General features: G+C 36.7%; 1 protein-coding gene across 8 annotated transcripts in view; it reads right to left on the minus strand.

The window, feature by feature from the left end:
- Positions 1-27521, minus strand: part of GRIA2 (glutamate ionotropic receptor AMPA type subunit 2) — a 92651-nt gene that overhangs the window by 48380 nt on the left and 16750 nt on the right. For all 8 annotated transcript variants that reach the window (XR_012628733.1, XR_012628732.1, XM_074866605.1 and 5 more), the window contains exon 3: positions 2349-2588. Coding sequence is in view for 6 of the 8 variants with exons in the window: in XM_074866605.1 (XP_074722706.1) it covers positions 2349-2588 (240 nt within the window). In the remaining 2 variants the exon portion in view is untranslated. The remainder of the gene's footprint in view (positions 1-2348; positions 2589-27521) is intronic.

A 27521-nucleotide genomic window follows, 5' to 3' on the forward strand; every position in this document is an offset into this window, starting at 1 on the left:
TAGGGACACCCTTTTCTTGGGGTGCTCTCTGCAGAGATGTCAAATGGCTGCCTGGATTTCTTGCTTTTTATAGGTGGAAGATCTGTCATCCCCATACAGTTTAGTTTATCCTGCTGGCAATAACACACTGCAAAAGAATGAAAAACAAACAAACAAAAGCATTCACAGCAATACCTCTGTGGACCTATCTGAAGAGTGGAAATAGAAATGGGACTCTGCAGAGGAGAAAACTCCAACAAATTCAGTTGCTTTTTGTAAACTGCAGGAATACTTCTGTCTGGGAACCTCATGTGCCTGAACCTCTTTGGTCATCATGAAGACAAACTTTTAATTCAGTGAGCTCTGAAAAGGAGGACTGAACAGAGGCTGAGTAAATTAGCGATTCTGCTACAGATAGAATCCTCCAATTACATCACTACTGTTTCTAAAACCCACTGTTTAGAGAGGAGGCAAGGGGGGTAAAGGACACTAATCCACATTATATGAGAGTAACTGCCATATTAAACCAGTAATAGCTTGGACATGTATATACTGAATGGCCTCACTTCTTATAGACAGGAATGAGATATGAAATTGCCCTGCACTTCAACCAGTCAGCCCTTAGCCACAGAGGAGCTGTAGAAGTAGCAATAAATGATTCCTTTGGAATAAGTCATCAAACTAAGTCCTATTAGCTTTTGCAGCTTCCATGAAGAGTAAGCCTCTTTGCCTTTTTTATCTCACCCCTGAAGGTAGAAACATTTTAAATTATATATCATTCCTTAAATATACATCACCATCACTACATTAACACTTATGCAAAAGTGTTTAGAGGAATTGTGGAACCTGTATATTCAGGGTTTGATGTCAGTATTGCTGACCACATACTGCTTGACTCTGCAGGTTAACCTTGTGCAATCAGTGGGAGCACTGAGGAGCAACAATTTACTCAACATAAAGGTAGGAGCTTCGTGCCTTGGAGGTTGTTATCACTGGGGTGCCTTGACACAATTAAAACAAGAAAAAAAAATGTATAACCAAAGGGTGACTACAAATAACAATTTAATGCTTTTATTCCTGGCCAAATTCAGGCAGTGCAGCTCACAAGAAGAACTAGGTGGTTTTCAGTATTTCCTAAATATAGATCACACACAGGTCATGTACTGCACACTGCTAGCTGATTGACAGAATATTGGCTAAGCAAGTAGTTTTACATCTGTCCTTTCTAAAAAGGCAGTGAATGTTTCTGATTCTAAGGTGAATTTGAAAAGGATCTGCCAGAGAAATGAGCTTAGGGTTCTTCATCCCCCATGACATTACTGTTGGAGGCTATATTTCAGTACTAGTTTTTCTAACTTTAGTGCTTACAACAGTGATAAAGAACTGTCTTGAGGAGGCCCCTTCAGCTTCTGAACAACATAATGTATAAAATGGCATCAGAATGCAGAGAATCTAACATCACTGCATTAGTCAACAAATCATGGTGTAGTATAACCATCCTTTGAATCTAGTGGCATCTTATCATTTAATGTGCACTTAATATTCAACTCTGATCAATGAATATGCAGGTGAGCCACAAAAGAGCCCTTTTAAGGGGAAGAAGAGAAGGTAAGAATAGAAAATTTAGCCAAGGACTACTAGGTGAGGAGAAACTAAAAACAGAATGACAATAATGGAAGTCCACAAAGGGCAGTCAAAAAAACCCCACTTCTGTATGATGTTACTTCTTCTCAGAACACTAATTGATATACCACAATTTACAAGTGATTTTTCCCAGTTCATAAACTGTTATATTATTAGTACTACAGCCATAAAAGAGCATAGGACTTGAGGAGGCTGTACTGTGGAGTAAATTGCTCACAAGCAGTGTATTTGGGTTTATCAGCAACAACAGAAAAAAAAAACCCTAAGCTCAACAGAGGAGAGGAACTCGAGTAACTATCAAAAGCAGTCTACAAAGAAGCAGGGACTGCATCCAAGATTCTTGCTTGCTTGGTGCCCAACTATCGATTTTGCATGTGTGGAGTGAATCTGTGGTAGCAGATTGCCCTTCATGCTCAGTTTTATTTCCCCTCAGATGATTCTTTAAAAAAAAGAAAAAACTTTTCATAGGAACTGCTTTACAACATGTAATTAATCTCATATTGCTTATTAGCACATGCTTGCAATTCTATTAATATATACGGTAATAATTTCATTCACATTTAAACAGTTTTTCTGTCCCAAAAGCTCATTTCTAAATTTAAGCTTACACTTACACTTGATACAGGTAAATATTCCTTTACTTGTTTACTTTCCGAATACTAATTCAGCATTTCAGTGAGATATATCTAGCAAACAGTGTGCAGATAAAAAGTACCATATCTTACCTCTGTCACTGTCATACAAATATGCAAACTTGGTCCACTGATAGTATTCGATCAAGCTAAGAAGAGCTCCCTTGAGGTCAGGTCTCATCTGAATGACAAAGGGATGCGTTCCATCTGTTGGGAAGCTGGGAGTTATGAAGGAGACATGAAGAGTCCCACAGAATGATGTTATGGTATTTACAGACTTCTTGTCATAGAATCCAAAAATAGCAAAGACTCCTCTTGAAAACTGGGAGCAGACTAGGACAAAGAAAGAAAAACAATTAAGTGAGAGAATTTTTTCAAAATATTTACTGAAAACTCTATCAGGTATATATTTATGAGAAATAATGAAAACATCTGATCATATAAATACCAAAAGAAAACAGTAATACCCTGCTATGGAGATTATTATTTGTTAGTATTATTAATCATTAATATAAAGCTTCCACTAGAAACAGCAACAAAAAACCCCCTAAAAATCAGAGACATGATTCACATTCCTAGACAATTAAATTAGAACTAAAAGTCACCAAGTTATTCTTAAATTTGAATTACAGGGTAAAGAATAGTGATGCAAACATCAGTGGTAGCTGTGATTTATAAAATGAGTCATTATGACCACACATAGTATTATGGAAATAGATAATATTTTGTCATGTTAAAAACAAATTGGCTCTGAGGTCAAGACTCACTGAGCTTTTTGCAAAATACCTTAAATAACCTTCCATTTGGGGATATATAAAGCCAAAACTAGAAGCAAATTTATTAATGGCAGAAAATTAAGAAGCTGATTTGCTTTAAACCCCTTGAATTTCAAGGTGTTGTTTTAATTCCTGCTTTGCAGGGCTCAGCAAAAGCTGGTCCTTCTAGATGACACTTGCGGTCACGCTGCAGAAAGAATAACCTCACAGGCGTAAATAACATGCTGATTATTCACTTTTTATCACTGGAGACAATTCAAGCCTATTGATGATCGCTATTGACCATTGCAGCCTGTGTAAAAGAGCTAGTTCTGGTTTATTCTCTTCTTTGACACTGCAGGCTATACTAGTGCCTAAATTCTAGAACCAGGGTACAGTAAGGAAATGCTCATCTCTGACTAATTCTCGTTTATCACCTATGCATTCTTTGGTTTGCACATAGTCACCTTGAACAAGAGACATCCTGCTAGAGAAAGCATATAGTCAGCCTCATGGCAATCCCTGCTATACCTGACCTGCTTATAGATAGAAATCACAGTGTAATTGAAGCTAATTTTGCCCAGCTATTTATTGCACTAATCCTTGAATATAATTCACATAAGGGCAAAACTAAGCTGACTTATTTTTAAAATTTCTCAGACTTGAATTAATAATACAATATTTTCTCTTTAAAGTAATCACATCTTTATTTATTTTAAAAAAGATCATCCCTTTATGCCTATTATTATTCATCGCTATGCTCTTTTCATGGCTTTGCCTATCTAGCTTTGCTACCACAGTCATCTCTCACACCTTAATTATTTCTATACACCAATTAAAAGCACCTAAGCAGTATGGGTGAAATTTTGAGTCTGCCAGTTTCAACATTTATCACCTATTGACTTTAATCAGGTCAGAATTTCACCTTAGGTGAGAGAATACAAGTGATTAAAAAACTTGATGAGTAATACCCCTTTACAAAAGGATGCTGCAGGTTTTTCAGGGCTAGGGTACAAGATGGTCAGATCTCTTCCATTCCAACTGCAAATTATTATGTAAAGTTTCAATATTTATCCCAAGTGCATTAAGGGTATAACACTGCTCATGTTGAACAAAGGTTTCTGAAAAAGGCTGTGAATTTTCTGAATAGCTTTTCTGTTTAAGTTACTGGAACTCCTTGTTCTATTCCAAATCACTATGCTCTCGCTGAGACAAAACCAACTCACTACCTCCCCACACACTCATGAACAATTATTTCCCATCTGCAGCGAAGGCTAAATACTTTCTGAACTTGCTACAATAAAGGCGTTAATGTCTCATAATCCACCTTCAAAAATACACATTAAAATAAAGCACCAGTTTACATTTGGATCCCTGGGCGAGAATTCTGCAGAAGAATGTTACTGGCACGCTACTGTGATCTTCTGTATTAAACCATTTTAATGCTGCATATAAGGTGACAGAGACAACAACCCAGGATCACTGAAAAATAAAAAAAAAATATGCCAGTATTGATGACTCCTAGGATGCTATCACATCTCCTGTCACACTTACTGCTTTTCTTCAATCACTAGTCAATGATTTTAGGCATAGATAAATAACATCGCCTATAACAGCCAACAACCAGGGCCAGCTGCCTGCACCAGAAAATTTGAAAACCACAGGTGGTGCCTTCTCAGAAGCACCACTGCCACTCCTAATAGAGAAAAGCCTGGGTCTTTGGAGCACTGTACTCCAGTCCCATGTCTCGGTTCCTTTCCTCCCCATCCTTCCCTCCTCTTTCTGAGAATGGAGACATTTGGACCTGTCAGGCCTTGGTTAAACATCTTTGGGGTAATGAATCTGTCCATGCTATTGGGAAGTTTTAGTTAAGGCTCTGTCCTGGCTCCTGAACTCGTGTAACTAAATAGTTCTCAACTTCCGTTTAAAAAAACACTACACTTGGGAAAAAAAAAAAAAACCAACCAAAACAAACCAACAAAACAAACAAACAAACAAACAAACCACCAAAAAAAAAAATCACAATTATTTGTGATGGTGAACAAAAAGAGCCCAGATTACTCATGCTAGGCTTCAAACACGAACTGGGATTATTTAAAGGTGGTCATGTACTGGGTCTCACTGGGATGGCTTTCACTTTCCACATAGCAGTCTGTATGGTGCTGTGTTTTGGATCTGTGGCCAAAACTATTACTAACACACCAATGTTTCAGCTATTGCTGAGCTGTGCTTGCACAGCATCAAGGCTTTCTCTATTTCCCTCTGCCCATCCCAGTGAGTAGGCTGGTGGTAGGCAAGAAGTTAGGAGGGGACACAGGCAGGCCAGTTGACCCAAATTGTTAAAAGGGATATTCCATGCCATGTAACATCATGATCAGCCACAAAACTGTGGTAGAGGATGAAGCGGGGGGGCTCTGACTTATAAGGTGGCTGTTGCTTGGAAACTGGCTGGGCATCACTCCACTTGTGGGAAGGGGTGAGTGACTGCCTTTGCATCACTTATTTTTTCTCCTTCCTTCACTTATTCACTTATTAAAATGTCTTTATCTTGACCCACAAGTTTTCTTACTTTTGCATTTCCTAGTCTATCCTCTGTCCATTGGGGACAGGGGAGAAGGAGTGAGTGGCTGTGTAGGTGCTTGGCTACTGGTTGGGGTCAACCCATGACAGGGTAAAAGGTGTTATTCCACCTTACAACCACAGGACAGACCTGTTAATACCCCTGGCCTGTGCCTGAATGGAGGAATTAATTCTGTACCTTTTCAGTGGTACAAACATGCACCCAGTCCACTCTTTTCAGGAGACAACTGCTGCTCTTTCCAACTAATCATCCCTGACATGACAAAGTCATACCACCTCTCTTCACTAGTTACTTACTGACTATTGATAAAACACAGTTCTCTTGGATTAACACAGCAAACGGCTCTCCATTTAACAGACTTTACACCTGGTAAACCATCAATCCTTACATATATATGTGTTCTTCTGGGGAAAGTGGATAAAACTGGAATTTTGATCTCTCCTGCACAAAGTGAGAGACAAATAAAAAGCACCACCTCTAGTGGGGTAAATCAAGTCACTGCAGTTCTAGCTACTTAGAGGAGCTGCAGTTTAAAAGCTGAATTCCACACACATGTGTGTACACAATCCTGACAATATGATAAAAGCAATAACTTTTTATTTTAAAAGTTATTATGAAACCTGCCACACAGATATAAACTGTCATGTAATCCAATCAGGGCCCCCTAAACGCAAGATAAAAACTTTCTAACACAAATCTTGAAATTAAGGACATAACACACACTAGCAAATATTAAGCTATGTGGGTCAGCCAGAAAATCAGGATCAACCTTAATCCAGGTAAAAACAAATTTTCATTCAAAGTGATCAGTGTCACAGGCATACACTGAAGAACCTCAGTGCTGTGCTTTTGTGTGTGAAACTCCTCTAAAGATAAGTGGGAGGGCACCTGTGCCATGTAATAAAAACTTGGTAAAAATAAGCATTTAGACTTTGTCTCAAGACAAATGCTTGTAATTGTTCTGGGGCATTTGGTCTCTCGGGGGCAGAAGGGAAAAGAAGGGATGGTATTTCCAAATATATAATAGTGATCTAGTGGATAATGCAGAAAGTGTAATTGCTTTTGGCAGGATTCCCACCTTAGTTTAAGTCTACAGTCATGTTGTTATTGCTGGGAGACATTAGTTTTATAATGGTGAATCACAAGCTCTTCACAGTTATTAGATTAAAAAAATCATGATGATTAGGACTCATAAGCCATTGAAACATGAAAGATCTATTTTATTAAAGACATTAGAAGCAACTGCCAGGATTCATTTCTTTCAAGCTCTTCTATATGAACTGTTTTTCCTTGGGTTTATGTTGTCCTTTCTAGAAATAGTCAATGGCCTACTTAGCAACAAGAGGGCAAGAATATAGTAAGCTCATTTTGTGATCACTTTTCTAGGGAGACTCGCCTAGAATGGCAAATAACTGGGATTTCCAAGAAACAGGGTAAATAATTAAAGGTACCAGAGAAACAATAATTCCAGAAGGTTTTGTTATAGTTATAAGTATTTTATATCTGACTTCTCCTTGGTCTTCTACTAACATAGCCAGGCAAAAATCTAGTTTGCCCTTGTTTTCCAGAATACTGGAAATGTGTCCTGGTCTTTCCTTCCAAAGGCTAGGGCACAGATTTGTTCAGCAACAAAATTAAGCTTAATCCTGCAATGAGAAATAGGTGCCTTGTCAAAGGAGGGCCAAAACTGCTTTCTCAATTATTAACTCTTCCATTGTTAACTACATCGGTTTCTTCTTAGACCTCTTTTTTACCATGATGCACTCATACCTTTCTCTCTTTCACACTTTCTCCATTTCACTATCCTGCTTTGACAATGATAAGTGACACTATCCTGTTTTGTCAATGATGTGTGATGCATATCATTTTATACCTAGGACTCAAAAAATGCCAACTGAAGAGTACATTTGAAAATTCAAAATATAAAAAATATTACAAATGCACTTAGCTTTACACAATGAAGTGATGCCAGTTTAGGAATCATAGTTAATTTTCATGGCATAAAATCACTTAGAAATAGTTGCATTTGAACGAATATGCTTAGAAACTATTCCTGATAAAGTCTTCCTAAGCCAAGACTTCCCTTCCAAAGAGAGAGTAATGAACCTAATAATTGTTTACATTCAGGGAGAATTAAATGGGAAAATTAGCAAAATGCTCATTTAACTTACTGAAACGAATGTCTAATAGTACCTGCCTCAGGTAGGTTTCCAAGAAGTGTTATGACTCCTAACATTCTTCTGACTTTTCCATTTCTATATTTTTATTTATATTAGAGTTTTGATACTTGGTTTCTGTCCAAAATTGAAACTTTAAAATGACTGCAAAAGTATTTGCCATTCAGTGCTTAGACTTTAATTGCTGTCTGGTATTAATGTGGTTTTATATGTTATTTTATTAAACTAACCTGGTTTACTATAGTTTTAACAAAACTATTTTAACATTAACATAGGGAAATAAGTCTTCAGTGCATATTACTTAATCACACCAAATAGAAGTAAGAGAATGATTATTCTAAGAGAAAGAAAATACAGCACAATTGTAAAGATTAAGCACTGCCTCTGCAAAAGAGGACCAAAACACAAAGGAAACTCTCATTGGTCTGAAAAGTTGACAGATCAGCCAGGAACAAGTAGCCAGGAACAAGTAGCGGAAACCGAATGCCCAGTTGGTAATATCAGCTTCTGAAGACCAGTCAGACAGTAGGAAAGAACCACAAACAATAAATGGAACAAAAGTAGCAAAAAATAAGCAAGAACCACAGCTGCCAAAAGAATTCACGTATGATTGAAACTGCATCAAAAAATAATTATTAAAAGAAAAAACAATATGGATTGCTTCCAAAGCCATTAAGAAAACTGCAGCATAGCAGAAAGCATATTGTACACACTTTCATAGACAAAAATTTTTTTTTGTAGTAATGTTATATATAATGTGCATGGTCTGGTTTACCCATTCAGATTATACTATTACCTTCTAGATGTGAGGGGTAAACTTCTCTTCAGGAAGAGTGAATAAGGCATAGGGAATCCCACCAGTCCATTCAAGGTGTTATTTAGAACCATGAAGGAGTATGTATTTAAACAGCACAACTTGAGATGAAGTTACTTTTTCTAGAACCATGGTAAGCTAATTAAAATTGGGAAAACACAGTTCCCCAAGGCTCAAAGAAAAGCATAATAACCAAAAGATAAGACAATGGACCAAAGCTTCATGCTAGGATTCAATAAAACACAGACACAGAAACCAAGTAAAGGCTGGCATTTTAAAATCCCAAGATATCCTTCACCAAAGCTGAGAAGCAAATCAATGCCAATTAAAGCATCAGTGGCAATCAGAACTAAAAATATGCTATACTTCTGGGTAACAAGACACTGAATTACATAGAAAAGACTTTCCTTTTTGTATCTTTTTGCAATTTTTAATTCCACTGCCAATAAATGTGGATTTTTATCTTATTTTGAGCATTTAAGAAAATCTGCATGTCTGGAATTGAGCCATTCAACATTGATCTGAACTGTGTATTTTCCTTTTGCAGATTGTACATATATATATATATATATATAATGGTAAAAAAAGACTTCACTGATAAGCATTGAATATTGAGCTCACACACAAAAACAAAGAATAAAGTGCACCTCATTAACACTTCAGTGATGAGTTCCTCACCTGTACATTCAGCATTAAAGCACAAAATACAACTTAGAGCAACAGCCAGGCAGGTAGCAAACAAACAATATGTAACAGAAAGGGGGCCTCCGTTTTGCACAGAGATGACTAGAGAAATTCTCACAGCCTGAGAGGGTCAAAAGCAAAATTTAAATCCCAAGGCTGGAATGCATGTAGAGGACAATTATGGTACAGCAGGTACAAAGGAAGTTTTCCCAACTTCTCTGGCAGAAACGTGGTCTTCAGTTATTGCTATGACCTGAACTGTTTGTTCAGAGATTATGCGACTGAATGGAACTTTCCACACCATGTTATTAGCAAAAGTGGCTTTGATCATTGTGCAAAATTAGAGTCAAAACCTGGGTTGCTGCAGTACAAAACAAGCTCAAAGACGAGAGGAGAAGCAGATTAATCTATTTCAACCAGTCAATCATAATTCACAGTGAGGAAAGAAACTTTGTGCCAATATGGGATATTTTAAGCAAGCACAAAAAAGCCTTCAAGAAGTTAGTGGCCATCTGTTAGGAAAGTACATGATGATATGGCACAGCTTCTCTATATGCTAATGCTGCAATAATGAAGATGGTAAATAAACATCCTGTTCAGATTGAAACAGGTCAGAGAAACAGTCTGTTTCAAAGACAGTTGCATTCAATTACATATTGCTTGGCTGTGTACAGTAAGCATTTGAAAATCTTTTCCATTGCTAAGACAATTACCATGATGCAAAAGAAATCATTGCAAAACATCACTGAAAGAATCATGTTAAAACAATTATGCTTTTATGAATAAGATTCCTGTAATAAAATTAAAATGCAATTCAAGTCTTCTCATGAAAAAAATTGCCCATATTCCACACAATTCTTACACAGCTCTTCCCAGAACTCTTAGGATCCTAGTGTATTTGTCTAAATCCCTACTACTGCCAGCTGAAGGAGATACAATGCTTCCTGAACCCTGAATCTGGTGGCCTGGCAACTCTGTTAAATAACAGAAATAACATTATTTATCTCCAAAAAAATATTGTCTCCAAAATCAGTACATTCTTCAGGAAGCTTCTCTCCTCTGCCTCCCTTCTTTCTCTCCTCCCACCACCTCAGATAAAAACCATGCTATTTCCATTTAATTACCTAAAATTTAACTCATTCATTTCCTTTAAATCTAAGAACTCACCTTGCAAATCTCCCTGTCCAGCTTTCTGACTGTGTAGCTTTCCCAACAATTACCACCTTGCAGTAACACAAAATTGTGAGTGTCTGACAAAGTAGATGTAGAAGCAAGTAATCAAAGCTGAGAAGAGACTACTGCAAGTCAGAGCCATGCTGCAAGTCATGGAGAAGTCATGTCTTCCAGGGCCAGGCTCTTAGTTTGTGTAATCAGCATAATTCTACTGAATTTAATAGAGCCAATATAATTTATACCAACTAAAAATGCAATTCTCCATTTTTAGCATGACCATTTTCACAAACTTTTCAAGCCAGAAATGTTATATGCAACAGAATGCTCATCATCTCCTCTTGCCCTTGATCAGCATTGCTGGAAGCATCCCTTTTCTACATTTCATTAAACTAATCATCTTCCAGCTCCCAAGAAAATGTCATTGTGTAAAACTGTGTATTTGAAAACTTGTAATAGGATTTGGAAAGAGATAAAATTAACTTGCTAGGTACAACCACTTTTTGTTAACATGTTGGCAGATTGGGATTCAATTTATGAAACTTGTTTTTCTTTTCTTGAGCTAGAAGGGCCAACAATCACTCCTGAACAGACTGTCTAACATTGCCTGAGAACACCTTATACCATCTAAAAGGAAACACAGTTTCGGCACCAAGTTTCTCAGTTAGAAAGACAGGGACAGCTATGAGAAAAGACTCTGAGGCTGACTCATAAAAATACTAAAGAAATTGGAATAAATCTTAAGGAAACTGCTCTAAGGAATTAAGAGGATTTCCTGAGGCAGAGAAGGTATAGTAGAAAATATGTAAGTGATCTGCTACTCTCAGAAGACTTCATACTACGTTTTTAAAGGAACAAACTATTATTTTCCAACTGGTCATCTGTGACCTGCCGTACACATTACTCTGAGAAAGACAGATGTTTAGTTCTAGACATTTATTGCTTACATATCTCTCACTGAAATAATGTAACTGGGAGTCTACTTCATTTACCCAACACAGTCCAGCCTACACCTTGTCACTTCAGCACAGCTAGCACTGTAGCACACAGCTGTACTGCAATGACCTGTCATACCTATCCTAAGGTCTCAGTCCCTCCACATGGCTGAAACTGATTTTAAAATCAATCATCTAACTAAAAATTTTGGCATAAACATAGCTCTGCAGAGAAGAGTATCTCACACAAACTAATGATTAAATATAACAATAAGCAAGACAAGAGACCTCGACTTCCTACAGTGTCTTGGATCTAACAGCTTCTACCACTCATAAGAAAAATGATGGGCCTCTTCCACCTGTAACAACTTCCACCCAGAACTGTTCCAACCTAAACCACTGACCCACAGCAAAGGGTGGCTTATACTTACATGTGATTTTTTGGTGGCTTTTTAAGCTGCACTTCCAAACATAGTCTAATTTCCTGTAATGTCTTACGGATTTATGACATTCATTGGGATAATCAGCTGTTAATCTAATTGCCAGGCTTTATTTGTATTTACAAATGGTCTAATACTCACATCACACACGTACCTATCTGCACGCCCTATCTTTTCAACGACTGTAGAAATAACAGAAACATTATTTGTGAAGTATTCAAATACCATTCAATAAACATTATTAGTAATACAAATCAGAAAAGCAGTAAAATCCTCTTAGTTAGGACACCCTAGTGAACAGCTTATTGTCCTGATTATATGACTTGTTTAATTAAGGGAAGAACTTATTAAAAAATAAAACAGCATGGAGAGCTTTAAAATGATAAAGTAAAATGAGCACTCATTGCAAGCACAGGAAGGAAATTGATATTCCTTGCCTCTCCTTTGTTAGCGCCTTTAATCTTTAACGACTTGATGCTTTTCAAAATGCATTAAAACTTTCTAACTTTTTAGCTCCTATTTAGGAAAATTCAGTTTAGCACTGGTATAATAAATTCTTGTTAACCAAAATTTACAAATATCTGATAAAGCATATCATTACCAGTTACTTTAACAAAGCAATGCTTCATCCTTCAAAGTGGAAAATATTACGATATATGCTTCACTGTGACTGAAATTACAGTTTCACATCTTTTCCTCCTGTGTTTAGATATCAGAGTCAGGGCTAATTAACTTAGATGAAGTTTTACACTGTTTAACCTCTAGGTTTTTCCTATATTACCTGAGGTAATTTGAGCACCTACATTGTACTGCATGCTATGTACAGACATGCACATACACTATATCAAACTAAAAATAAAATCATTTATAGAGAAAACCTGTCCATTGTCTAAAACAGTGGGAAAACATGTTCCCACTCAGCACTGTAAGTGTCACAGTTTCTGGGCCTTCAATTTCTCTACAGCAAACCTCCTATTATACTATGTATGCTCCCTCACTGTATAGAAGTTTTACAGAGGCTTACATTATTACTAGATCGGGCTTCATAAAAATATGCCGTTCACTCACCCTAACTGCTGTTTCTGTGGGGAGACCAAGTCATCACAAAAAAAAAAGGAAAGCCATTGTATGGCCTTAGACTTTCAAACCATACCTCAACAAAGTAGATCTCAATGTCAGGAAACTGCTGTGCATGTAAGATCAGAAAGTCATTTTTGGAAAATGAGCCTTTTCACCATAAGGATTTGTTTTTGTGCTTTATCATAATTTAACTGAGATAAACAATCATTAAAATATTTACCAACACTATCTAGTAAATACTATTTAGTAAATTTGCTTTAGTAAAGCAAATAAAGCTTTGCAATTTCCCTTGCAAATAGTCACCTGAAATTGACCCCATTTATTAAGAGCTTCTAGACACAGATTTAGTCAAAACAATGGTCTTTTCCAGGCACATTTACATCACAGAAATGAAAATTCACTTCTCCTTTGTATCAAGTATCAGAAAAAAGTATTTAGTATAGTGTCCTTCCAGGAAACTGCAGGTTCGGGGAGATGCATCATCTTAAAGATGACGATGATAAGCCCCCTAGAAATAGATTACTGCCATCAGACAAAAAATTTCCTATCTGCACTGCACATCAAAAGGCCAGACTAAGGATCTAGTCTGAATGCCCCAGCCACTTGAAGACCTAATCATAGCATATACTGTGCTCTGGTGATTCATACCATGCCTTTAACTGTGTATGTTAGCAAGCAGTGCACTGCCCTAGGAGCACATCTGTAGAATGCAAAGTTGGTATTGACGATTGAATATATGCATTTCAGGGGTTTTATTCTGGGCTAACTTTAGGTCATCCCTGTGGACTAAATGCCCACTAGCAGTTTGAGTGTATTGGTGGAACTCCAGAAATACATCCTCCAGTTGAGTTTAATTTAAAAAGAATGTGTTCCTTGTGCTCCCAAACCACTCCATAATGAGAACCAAGCAGCAGAGTCAGGATTGATTAGGAAGTTTCCTTCAAAAAAAAAGCCATTCTTAATCCAAACTGAATCACTCAGGTGATTTCCATTTGGACAGAAGTAAAATTTGGTATGATGGCATATCACTGGAACTGGTTATGTTGGCCTGCATAAATTCAGTGTCAATTGAGTCTTTTGGGTTCTTTCACTGCCAACACTTTCAGGAGTTTACCCCAAGAACAGAAGTATTACGCTTCAAGTCTTCTTTAACTCCCTGATCTTAATGGGTACTTATTTTTTTCACTATTATATGAACAGGTTACACCAGCTTCCAGAAAAAAAAAAAAAAAAGGCAAAAAGCCCCCCAAAAGATAGTGTTTACTCACATTGACATCTTGCACAGTCCTACCATTAGTGTCTGGTTTTGTGTGTTGTTTGAAGTCCTAACTGATTTAAATAATCTTAAATGTGTCACTTCCCAACAAAATATTACCTCTCTTTTCTCCTGTTAGTTTTCAAAACTCATGACTTTCAAACAAGTGTCATGATTTGGGTGTCTGTTTCATGAAGTGAACACCAGGCACTGGCAAAAGACAGTAAATCATGCTGTAGATCTTGTAGACTGATTTGTTATACTTACAAGTGGCTATTTAAAATTTCTAGCACAAGCCAGCTGGAGTGGTTGCTGTGCATTGCAGAGAGAGTAGTCCAGTCTTGAATAATTAGACTTCAGAGCTACAAAACACAACTGAGCTCCTACAGTTTAAAAAAATTACTGTGTCTCAGCTCTACTACCATCCTCTGTTACTTTTGGCAAATCAAACTGGTTTTATTTGTAGACTGAAAATATTTCTTGGCTCCTCATAGAAATATCAGAATGATAAAGTTTTGAATGACACAGGCATTACTCTTTCATTGATGAGGGCCACAAATTTCATAGCTAAGAAACAGCTGCTTGATCAACTGTTGAAGTTAAACAGCAAAGACCTTTTGCTCTATCCTAATACTGAAGGGAAGAATATGCTTTCTAGTGTTTCCCCCACTAGAAATTCAGTAGCTATTTCAAATTTTGGGTAATATGGTTGGGGGTTTGTATGCTTGCTTGTTTTGGTATTTTTCCACAGTTAGATCAGGAAACAACATTTAGATTATTCCAAATTATGATTATTCAAAATACTATTTATCTCTATAAACCACACTTCTTGTATTTAACTGAAATACTCCCTGTATTATGATAACTTTGTTCAGGGTAATGTAGCATCTCACACTGTTTGCCCAGAGTAACCAGTTTTTGCACATACAGCATTCTAAGGCATACAGCATCAGGCTTTTAAAATAGCTTCTATAAATACACCTGATCAGGATGTAATGTAACAAAATGCAGCATTTTGTAGCATATGGCATGCAAAGCAGTGAAGTGAAGGGCATGCCTAGATCTCAGCTGTGGCATGCACCTAGTTTGTTCCGTAACACTTATTTAACCATATGGCTCATCCTAGGTGGCAAGCCACCACTAAAGCACAGGTGTGTATTCATTCACTTGAATTCATGACCCATGAGACAAAGCTGAAATCAGTTCTTCTAATCACATATTCAATGTCAGTTCCATTGTATAAATTTACTTGGTGTTTACTACAGGAAACAAAAAGAAATTCTGCGTAACACCTGCGTATAACAAAATACATAATTACATTGAATACTGTTTAAAAACATTTCCTTTTGGAGAACATGGCCTGATCTAAAGCTCAGTGACAGTGATATAAACCACAGAACAAGGATGATGCATTTAAAAGCACAAATTTACAGTGTCTGACCAACAGCAAACAGGTTCTCCAACTTCCTCTGAAACAAAGTCATCAGTATGGAATCAAAGTCTCATTTACTCTGGCTCACTTGTCAGTGAGGCAAACCTGAAAATTTCAGCTCACATGTTTTCCCCAGTCTCAGCTCTTCCAAGCTTATTTCAGAACAGCTCTGCTTGTGAACTAGCTCCTCACCATTAGTGCAGTCCTTCTCCCTTGCTTTCCACCTGGCTAAAAGCAATCCGTTTCAAGAAGTTCTCTGAGCTTACTAGCCTTTGTCCCCTAAAGGACCACAAACTGACAGAAAGGCTTCTGTATTTCAGACAAACACTGCCAGTTTGTTACAGTATCACAGGTACCCCCAATGCTTCATAAATCAGAAAAGGCTTAAACACATGAAGACTTTTTTGCTGCTCTCTATATTAAGGCATGCTAAAAATGTTGTAGATCATCTAGCTGAACCTATTACATAATCCAGTACTGGGACAGGTTTTTTTTCCCCCCAGCTCTTTCACCTTTTCATCAAGCATCCTTTTTTGGAGATACTGTGAAATGCCTTGTCTGAACTGATGCAGAAGTGCCTCAGTTCATCCTCTGAAACACAAAGCCAATTTCAGAGTTGTCCTGAGCAAAGCTGGCATTTCAGTACCTGAAGTTACCATTGAAAATATTTGCAAGAAACACCATTTTATTATGCAAACATGAAATACAGTAACAGCTTAATCTTATTCTCATTGGAGTCACTGGAAGTTTTGCTATTTACTGAAACAGGAAGCAGATCAAACATGAGCAGCTTAATAATCCAAGCTCACTCACCATTGTGCAAATAGCACTTGATTAATTCAAGGTACCATCGTAAGACACAGAATGGCTGTGTGCAGGAAAAACTGAAGCCTCGCTCTTCACAGGGATAGAAAACTCTTCTATCACAGAAACCCTGGGAGCAATCCATCATGCCTCAGTGTGCCAGTGCTGGTCAAAGAGCTACAGTACGGGGCTTTGTGCCCAACACACCCTCAGCCATCACAGCTCGTGTCCCCACATAATGTCACCACCTTGCAGACACTGGCGTAAACTCCACTGAAAATGTAGTTTTCCAGTCAGCTCACTGAAAGCAGTGATTCTATACAGCTATGAGTTTACAGCGTCAGGCAGAGCGATTCTGTGCATAGATATATTTGTTTTTAATGAATCCATAACAAAGTTGCATTTTTATAGTCTTTAACTTTACTAAGATATTTTAGGTAAAAGCGAGAATAAATTTGTTTAGATAATGATAAATAACAGAGAATTTGTTGCTATCTTCTGTCAAATAAATGCTAGTCAAATACCTCATCAACCCTTACTATGGAGACAGACTGCCAGAATGGTAGAGAAATTTTGAACCTTTATAAGACACTTTAACCATATGTCTTGATCAATTTATATGCAGATCCCTTCCCTCAGCAGAACTTTTTTGCACCAACTGTATAGCACATATTGTTGAACTGAATCCAGTACAATGGGAATGAATATAGGAACTGTTCCCTTTTAATTTGAATGGTGGTAAAAATGCAAATCAAATAAAAGTATTTTTATAGCAGCCTGCAGGTTTGATATGTAACTGACAAATTATAAAAAGATGCATATTTACAGATTTTTTTAAAAAATTACAAGTATAACAGGCAAAAAAATAGTTAAGTAAACTACCGTACATGTAAATATAAATTATATAGTATCTTGACAACTGACTTGAAAAAGAACAAGGGGAAGAAAAAAAAAAAAGGGAAGAAAACCAAAGGCTACTGGAAGTCAGAAATAAGGCACAACCTCTCCTCCTCTTCTGCTTAATACAGTATCCTAAGGCTTGAAGTCATGACCTTATAGTATCTTAAAAGTCTCGTAAGTAGAAAACTGTGCAAAGAACATTTATGGACAATTATGCTATCCTAACATAAAAATCAGGTTTGTTTTCATGACTATGAAATCTTCATGCAATGCATAAGATATATGTATACTTTGTATATTCAAAAGACAATTTAAAAATATTTTCAAAGTAAAGGGACTTTTTATGTGTTTTTAATTACTTGGGGAAATACGGTGTACACTAAAATAGTGCCGATATATCATTCATTATGTAAGTGCAAATTTCAAAGGAGGTATGCATTTTTTGTGCTTAAAAATATAAAATATTTTATATTGGTATTGTTACTAGTTTAAAAAGGTAGAATGTACTGTAAAATATGCTAGTCAGGGACTTAACCTAAAATTAATGAGTTATTTGCTGTAAGTAGGCCCAATTACATGAGCTTTCAGAGAAAAATCGTATTGTGTTCCACAGACAGTGTTGAAATAGATTAATAACCCTCAGTGTAAAATTAAAGTCCAGAACAATATGGAGCAGGGATACAACATAAAAGGTTAAGCAACACTGTTCATGGCAAAAAGATTTAACCTGCTTCACACAAATATGGGAGACAGATGATTTTTTTTAATGTAAATTCTTTATTCTAATTTTTTATTCTAAAACTAACAAGCTTTACTTGACAAATTCAAATGACAACCATGGAAGTCAAATTCTGAGCAAGCATATGCTAACTACCTTAGGCAAAGGATATCTCAAACATTATTTATCCTTTATGTAAAAATGCTACTTGGCCTGTGTTTATCACACATACTCCATTGAAAAAGCTTACTCTGTCTCAGATTCCTTTCGGGGGATTCTAAATGATTTAAAGAATTATTTATTCAAAGAATGGTGTAAAGATTAATTTTCTTTTACTTTCAACTTCATTTGCCTTTTTAAATTTTTTTAGTCCTTTCAATTATTACCATGGTAGCACTGCAGTGTTGACTTGTAAGCTGTCCATATGACCAACTTTTTGACTGGATCCAAAAAGCTTCCTACCAGTTTTATACAAAATCACAGGCAGTCGAGATGACTAATACTGCAAAAATCTTCTCATCTAAGTCACTGTCTTTCCAGGGCAGGACCATGTCTTTGACCCACTGGCGTCTCCTACCATACACATTCACCAATCATGAGGGAGTCTCACATACACTACAGGAGCTAAGCAATGAAAGCTGTAACATTAAATGGCATAAAGTACACTAAAATTCTCTTTAGGCACTAACATACAGAAATTAAGGGGGTTTAGTTCACCAGAGCATGCCCTTGTTGGGAGGTTTTAAAATGCACATTAACTTTACGACTTTAGCTAAGCCATCCTAATTTTTGTTGGGTATGTCTGCATAGACAATTTCAGAGTTTCAATCACTGCAAAAGGAAAGTCTTTTAACCTACACATTATCATTAATGGATGTTAAACTGCAGTATCAGCAATACCTTTTATAGGGTGGGTTTTTATGTTAAAGCCCTCAGTAACATTTCATAGAGAGGTATTTGGAAAAAATTAAGGTACCTTTCCAGTACCTTAAAATAAGGGTTATCTTTAAAAGAAAAAAACTCATCTAAGAACTTGTATTTATAGAGTTATTACCAGCACAAATTGTACCAGAATTAATGACACTCTTTTGATTATGACAGTATAACTCTCCTGTAGACACTCATATTCTGGAATACTCCTTAAGAAATAAAGCCTTCACTACAAGTAAAAAAATTTTAGCCGAAATACTGGACTTGCTTTCAAAGGCTGTAGTAAAGGCCAAACAGTCATAATATTAATTAGTGACCTAAAAGTTAAATCAATACAGCATAGTGTAGATCAAAGAAGACTTGTGCCCTTATGTTCTCACAGCAGACTGTGCAAACTTCTGTATTTTTTATTTTTTCAGTACCATTAGATGTATCTCATACTTATCTCATTCCACAGTATGAGTATGTTTATGACAATAGTGACTGAGCTAATACAACTTTCTCTGAGTAAAGAAGGAGAAGCCAGAAAAGAAAGACAAAACTGTTAACTGCAAATGGAAAGAGGGAGGCAGATGAAACACGAAAGAAAAAAGAAAAAAAAAAAAAAAAGAATAATTTCTGTGAAAGGTGAAGGCAAAGCCAAGAAAGAACAACTGCAAAATCTCACTGGAAAAGTGTAATTTATCCAGTTAAAGGACTTAATTTCCTTGCTGTTTTCTCATGCCAAAGAGCTTAACCATTGAAGGTGTCCCTTTTCTCTTTCTGTACTATAGCTAGAAAGAATGCTGTGTCATTGCTGACAAGCTGCTGTTCTCAGAGGTGTTCTTCAGCTAAAAGTCCTACATACACTGCTTTTCTGTCTCACTTTAAAACGGCATGACCTCAATCACTTTCAGTTTCAGCAGCAAAAGTTGCTCAGCCCTACAATTCTTTATCTCTTGAATGGTTAAGCTCCTTGGCAACTGGCATTTGTAATTATCTGAAACTGTGCAGAACTTGTACTATTTGATAATGATACCAAGCACAAGGAAGTAGCATCTTCGCTTTACAATACAGGAAAAGACTTATCTGCATCATGATGCCAGCATCATCTAGATGAGTCACACTAGCAGATTCAGCAGGCCACCTACATCAGAGACTAGGGAAATGAGAGTAAAAGAAGAGCAAAATGCTTTTTTAGATTTTTAAGCAGCAGTAAAACCAAGAGTGGGACTAACACCTTAGAAACCATTAAAATTAACAGAAATCCTTCCAGGGGTGACTCTTGCAACTGAAGAATAAAAAAATACTTCCTTTTGTGTTCAAAGGCCTGGGCTATCTATCATTGGAAAATCTATTCTATTTACAAATGTAATGACAAAACTACCATTACTATAACTAACCATATAATTTTTAGTGGGGAACCATCTTCTATGTGTGGCAAATTTCAGTCTCTATAAAAATGGAGGCATTGTTGAGTGGTTTGGCTGAGTGGCTTTAGTGAAAAAAAAAAAATAAAAAAAAATCATACGTGTACTGTGAATAGAATTAAGATCCAAAAGAGCAAAATTAAGATCCAAAAGAGCAAGTATTTCAGCAAAGCCTATCTACCTGTGATCGGATCCCTTGTAACAAGTTCACATAAGGTACTAAATGCTCAATCCAAATACTGGCAGGTCAGTCAGAGGAGAAAAGCAATCTTTTTTTAATGGTCCTTTGAGAAGACAGGACTTGCAGTGAATTTGGTGCTTTCTGGTATTTTGCCTACACTGGGGAAAAAAAAAAAAAAAGTATTAAATACTTAAAGGACCTATGGAAGATGAAGTCATTGTGAATAACAGCCTAGTGCACGGCAGTCTCAGAAGGGAACCCATCAAACCCCTTTAAATCCCAACTCGCAAATTGTGAGTTGGCAATGTATGCCAGCTTTTACCAAATCACAGCAAAATGTAGATCAGTTTGGAGCAAGCTAATGACAAAAAGAGGCCATTAGGTCAGATGCAAGCAGTGTGAAAGAGGAAAGCAGCTAAAAGCATCAACCCTATTAAGTAGCATAGGAAATGCTAACCTCCCTGTCAAGATTTTTATTTACATTAGCAGAAATTTGCAATGAGTCTATGAAAACTATAAACTAGGGGAAAGGAGAAGGGGAGTGATGACTAGTCTTGAATAGTGTTCTCAACAGGGTTTTCCAAAATATAAAGACTGTATCACCCTTTAATCCAAAGCGAAATATTACAGTGACTGTAAGGAAATAGTATCAAATGCTACCTCACAAGAAGGACTTGGGGCAGCATACTTACAGATAGAAACTCCAGTGATATGTACACTGAGAAAACTAACCCCAGTGCACCAACATTATACTTGGATCAAAAATAGAAATATCCATTGCTCCACTGTTCAACATTGCATTAGTATGCACATGGCAGCACTGCAACATTTCTACTGATCATCTTCTTGGCAAACCACTAGCTTCTTCAGTGCCAAGACCTTAGTACATGATCTTAGAGATACAAATGTATGACCTTAAAGTGAAATATATTCTGAAGAGAAATTCCTGTCTGAGATGTTCAGTCACTCCACTTTCCAGACAGACCAAATAAAAAGAGAAGAAAGCTATGGAGATGTGTACTTGCTATTACAAAATACCTGCTGGCATCTGAAAATGAACTAGCAGAAAAACAGAATAAATGAGACTTGAGACAAACAGCCCTTTGAAGAGAATAATGAAGTGATAAATAAAAACAACACATTTCCAGGCTAACCAGGTACTTCAAATGTAAGAAAAGGATTGAGAGCAGAAGCTGAACTAATAGGGAAAAGATGAGAAGAATCTCAAGGAAAATCTGTCCAAATATTCTGGAAGATATGGGCAACCGATCTGTTTAAACCTATAGGAAATCAATGACCATTATCTTCTGCCCCTTTTTCACATGTCACCATCACAGGGTGAATTCTGGCCATTGGGTCAGGATTATTTGGAATATATTCTTAGCTTTTATAAAGAAGTTTAGCAATTAAAGCACTTATTACTGATGTGATATCCAGGAACACAGATTTGACACATTTAATTTAAGCCAAATTACAAATAGTAATGCTAAAAGGATAGGATTGGTCTTTTTCACATCTCTCTTCTGTTTTACAGCCTGCTCTGTCTTTAGTGATTTTTGTGAAACTTTTTAATTAGCTTCTTTTTTAGAAAGGAGGAAGCAAAAATTAATTTCCCTAAAACAGAATTACTATTAGTGGAGGTTTAACATTGGGTTTGTTGAGTCTAAAAATGGAACTTGAATTAGCAGGAAAAGACAGCTTGAATTTGTATTCTCCCATTTTATCCCATCATTTCTTTATAGATTGCAAAGTATTTATTCTCCTCGGTCTCTCTACACACAGGAACCTACTGTCCCTGACATCACCATCACATCTAAATAAATTACATTTTATTCTAAGCCAATCACTAGATACTGTATCACATCAGGATCATCCTGGAAACATGAATCTCATATGATCCCTTGACTCATTACACTCGTCTTTACACAACCAGTCATTGTCTGGAAGTAATACCTCAAAGTACTGCTGATCAAATTAGTCCCATTTCTGTATAATAAATGATTCGTGATCACTACGCTGTCAAACCAATTTTCAAGCTGTTCTTCATATGCAGAGGATGCAAAACTTTGTTTTTAATAACAAGTACGCTATAATCTTAACTATAAGTGTTCTAGTGCATACCAAAAGCAAATATTGAAGATGAAATATTGCCTTTTTCCCCCCTGCAATTAGAGAGACTACAGTAGAACTTCTAACTGTTAAACTGATCAGACCGCCAAAGATTTGGTCTGTATTAATATTACAGAAACAATGGCAACAGAAACAACTATGAAAATGCCAAAAATAATCTGCGTTCTTCCTAGACAATGAGAAACGGAACCAGAACTACCAATCTGGTTACTTGCAACATCCCCCCCCAAGACTGATTCTCTCATATTATTAACTGATATACAGCCACCAGTACAACCAGTAAAATATGAAAGTTATTGATTAAGAGAAGGATGATAAAGTACTATTCCCCTTCATCATAAAATAAGCAGTAACTCTTATCATTAAAACGTGAGTTATTATTAAAATGATTCACAATCCAGTAACACATAAACAACATGTGATTGAAACAGAACTCATTCAAAATAAAAGCAATATTGGTTAGCAGAAGAAAACAGTTTTGAGCTCCTAAAACTAGAAGGTCTTTTTAAATTTCATTCATGGGGATTGGACTAGATCTTTGAAGGTCCCTTTCAAACCAAACCATTCTATCATTCATTTGTATGCAAACCAACAGGTCTTATAATTCTGAAATTTAGGAGGTGGTTAGATTATTAAATTATGACTACTTTTTTCCAGGCAGTTATCTCCATATTCAGACATTTATTGTTTGTTAGAAGGTATTTCACTACCCTGGTGGAGATCATCTACCATCTCTGTACGAAGTATTTTATATCTACAGCTAGTATAAAAACCAGAAATAATACCTCCAGCCCAGAGATGAGCAGGATTTCATACTTGCCTTTCTCATTCAGTGTTGCTTTCCTTAAAATATTGCATGAAACTAAAGGTCTCAATCCTGTATTTTCAGTCAGAATAATGAGCAGTCATGAGGGCCCAGGATATCTAAATAATGCAAAACTTGGCAGGAAGCCTTCGGCAAAAAGTCCTCTCACCATGCACAACGGTACCAAAAGAGGACCATTTGTGAAAGAGAAGAAGCTTTGCCTGCTACAGAACAAGATTCTGCATAAACCCCTAAGAATCACATTTTTTAATGATACAAGGTACATTTAATTCACTTTTTCTTTGCTGCTAGAGATATCTGCTGACAACAATAGAATAAAACCAACAAAATCCATCTGAATTTTTACAACTGCAAAATAAAGTCTTATATTTCAGCTAGGAAGTAAAGGATTAAGTATTTCACAGATTATACATCGTAGATCTTACACTGTAACTCACGCCTTGAAAGACCTGTATTCCATGGCCAGGAAAGGTCTATGTTTAGGATCTACTTCTGCAATATTCTTGATTTTACTTTTGTCTTTAATTACTACTATGAGATCATGTTGTGTACCAGTAATCAATGCAAAGTTCTTTTTATGTCACCACCTAGAAACTTAGTATTAAATGCAATTTAGAAATACTCTTTTTTAAAAACAATATTGAAATTCGCACACGCTTTAAAACAATATGCCAGAAAAAACAGGTTGTTCAATTTTTTGTGTGTCTTACCGTGACTCTTCTCCAAAAGACAGGATGTGTAAGAGTTCATCTGTTATTTTGCACCTATGCACCTTCTGGAATATAATGATTCTTGACTGAAAGCAGTGCAGTGTAGTAATTTAGTAGGATTTAAGAATGGGGTTGGTCAGAATCATTTTAGTAAGGCATTCATTTTCTGACAACTGAAACTTCTTGTTGTAATAGATCTTTTCCCCATTTTCTTCTTCCCTCTTATCCCAAAAGAGAATTTCTAAGATCTAAAATAGAGGTTTGGGTCACAAACATAAAGAAAAAGGACAAATGTCCTCTAATTGGCACTTATTTAAAACAATACATCAGTTCAAGTACCTGAATCGTGCAGAGGAGAAAGTGACTGGTTTTCCCCCTTTCATGCAAATGCTTCTCTCTCTCCCTTCCACCTGCCTATTTTTTTCTTCCTATGTCTTTCTCCCCTCTTCAAGGTTTTCTGTCTTTTTTCCTTACCCATAAAAAATTCCTGATGGATTATTTTCTCTCACTCACTAGAAAGGAAACTAATGTCAAAACAACTATTTTTTTCTGTCAAATGGAGTTCTTGCTTTCTCACCAGCCCTCAGGAAATCTAGACTAATTTCCAGCTCTGCTGTAGACATTCATTATGACCTTGAGTAAATTAATCTCCTTCCACTCCTCTTTTGCGCTGTATGTGAAAAGAGGAAGAAAGTTCTTCTGTCTGCCTTATATACTTCAGTTCTGAGTTTTTTGGGCCAAGGATTGGCACTTACTATATGGCTGTGCAATGGCTAATATAATAAACCTGCAGTACCTTCAGGGACATCCAGACAGGAATGTAACACAAATAAATGCAGACGACACTCTGCAGTACAAACTAGTTCTTATTTACAGTTGCTGAAGGGTTCTTCCATGAAACTGTTTGAACAGTTACCAAACATACTGCAATCACTCTCAATACCTGCTTATAAATACAGAAGTATTTAGAGGCTTTTGGAAGTCTAAACAAAGTAGTCTCAAATTAGCAATCTCGTATATTCTAGCAGTCTGATGCAAAAAGTAATTGATAAAAAGGCTATGTAGTTCAAATCCCTCAAACTACTGACAGGTGCAGACCAGTCTAAATGTAATATCCCAAGTGCTCTCAACTGCTTCTCATCATCTTCAACACTCCCCTTGTCACTAGTGTACGATACCCTCGAGGAAATGGAAATAACCTGAAATGAATACCAGGACTTCAGAAAAAGCACTGATTCACAATCAGATCAGAAGTCTTATATACTCTGACTTATAATGGTGTGAGTTGTAATGGTGTGATTTATATGAGATGATTATACATATGATTTATATCTGTTTGATAATAGTGTGCATTCAACATCAGGATCTTCACCTTCGTAATCTACTGTTTCATCCTATGCTGCAAATTGACTGCCAGAAGCATTTCCCTTTCCATTGCTCTTCCCTAAGGATTAATGTTTAGACCATACATTTTATTCCAGAGCATATATGCTTTGTTCAACCTGAGCATAAGGTAAACTAAGTCTTTCAGTAAATAATTTTAAAAGAAAAATTTCACAAAAATAACACGCTAAAAACACACACAAAAAAATCCTAACCCCCCGCAAAAAACACAACCCCCACAGAAACACTGAGGCTTGAAGACAAATCCACTTCAAAAATCAGTTCATTTTTAAAGCCTAGTGGAACACTAGCCTACCGTTTGAAAAAAGCATCTGTGTTCAGAGAATTGCAGGGCCTTGAAACCTATCAAACATTATTGTAAATGAAGGACTGTCTGATATTAGAGAGGCCTCACACTGCAGCTTGGTATCAAAAAGCCACTCTTCAGTCCAAATTACATTTCTTCTTGAGGGGAAATATCAAATCCCAGACTAGAATTACACACCACTGTGACAGTTAAAACAGAAGTCTAGAATAATGCAAACACCGCTGTTCACATTCAGGACTAAATCAGACACAGTAAAACAATCAATTTCTTATATCAGACATTTTACTTCTGTTAATGCTACACAAGGTGAAAACACAGCAAAGCAACCAACATAGGGGTGCTCTTAAAATAGCAATGTATTTTTCTCCCAGAAAAAGTATCATGTCTAACTTATACATGGATTGCACTTGGCAGCCTGAGCATCTGAAACAGGCTCTGGGGTTTGTAATGCCACTGTAATGCATTGCCAGAAGTTAATAAGAATTCCAGAAAAGAAGTAGGAAAAACAGCACCCAGATTCCCTGAAGGATACATTACAGTACATTCAGAATCTTTTGTCAGAAAAGTATATGGCTTTTTTTGACAGCACAGCAACTTCTTTTTTTTCCCCTCTTCATTTTAGTGAATTTATTTAGAAACTGAGAATTAATGTAACATGAAACCACAGAATATTGCAACCAGAAAAAAAGATTTTAGTATGTTACTAGGAAAGTAATGTTATGCCTTTCTCTAGAGATTTCTTCCTATTAAGCTAAATGTAAAGACAAGTCAATTAAATTTGCTTTATGTTTTGTAAGCATCTTCTATAGCACAAGAAGAGGCATCTTTTTCATTACTGAAAACATGCATGTAGGAGCATACTGGTTCCTATTATCAAATATTCCGGAGCAAAGGTCAAGTCATACAAGGAGAATGGTAAAAGAGACACTTCTGACACCTCTCTGTGGAGGTGGATAACAGAAAATCTGGAACGTTGGTGTGAACTCAAGGCTGTCCTTAATTGTGTCATGCTGACAAGGCTTGCCCCTCTGGTTCTGCTAGGCAAAGAAGAGTTCCAAAGTGATGCACTCATTCCTACATGCCCCCATTCACTCCTGCCTACAATGTACTTCTGACAGATCATCTATTCTCGAAGAGGGATATGCAAAATCACAGGAACAGGAGATAAAGCAGGAAGGAGGATCTGAAGTCACCTACCACATGCCAGGCAAATCCCTGATGTCCAAAAATAGTGAATACAATAGTAACACAGCAAACAAGATGAGCCCCTACACATTCTCCATCCCCACTGCCACTGGCTGCGCAACTTGCATCTGAACAGCCAACCACTCTTCCCTTAAAAACAAGGTGGCCAACTCCAGATTGCCTACCACCAACAGGTCCTGGCCTGCACTTTCCCTAAGCCCTGCCTGGACCCTGGCTGCAGCTAACTGGCATAGATCAAAACCTGTAGTGCCGGTACAGCTAAAGTAACTAAGGATATAAGCCCACTAGATGATAGCACATCATAAGACATTACCAACAGTCAAAGGAGGCTACTTGAAAGTTGCATAAGTAGTTAGAAAGTTTATTTAAAGGTGAAATCACTCATGCTAATCAGATAATCCTAAATGATTAGTCAGGA

The sequence above is a fragment of the Strix uralensis genome, chromosome 4, assembly GCF_047716275.1.
Source record: "Strix uralensis isolate ZFMK-TIS-50842 chromosome 4, bStrUra1, whole genome shotgun sequence".
Classification (NCBI taxonomy): Eukaryota; Metazoa; Chordata; class Aves; order Strigiformes; family Strigidae; genus Strix; species Strix uralensis.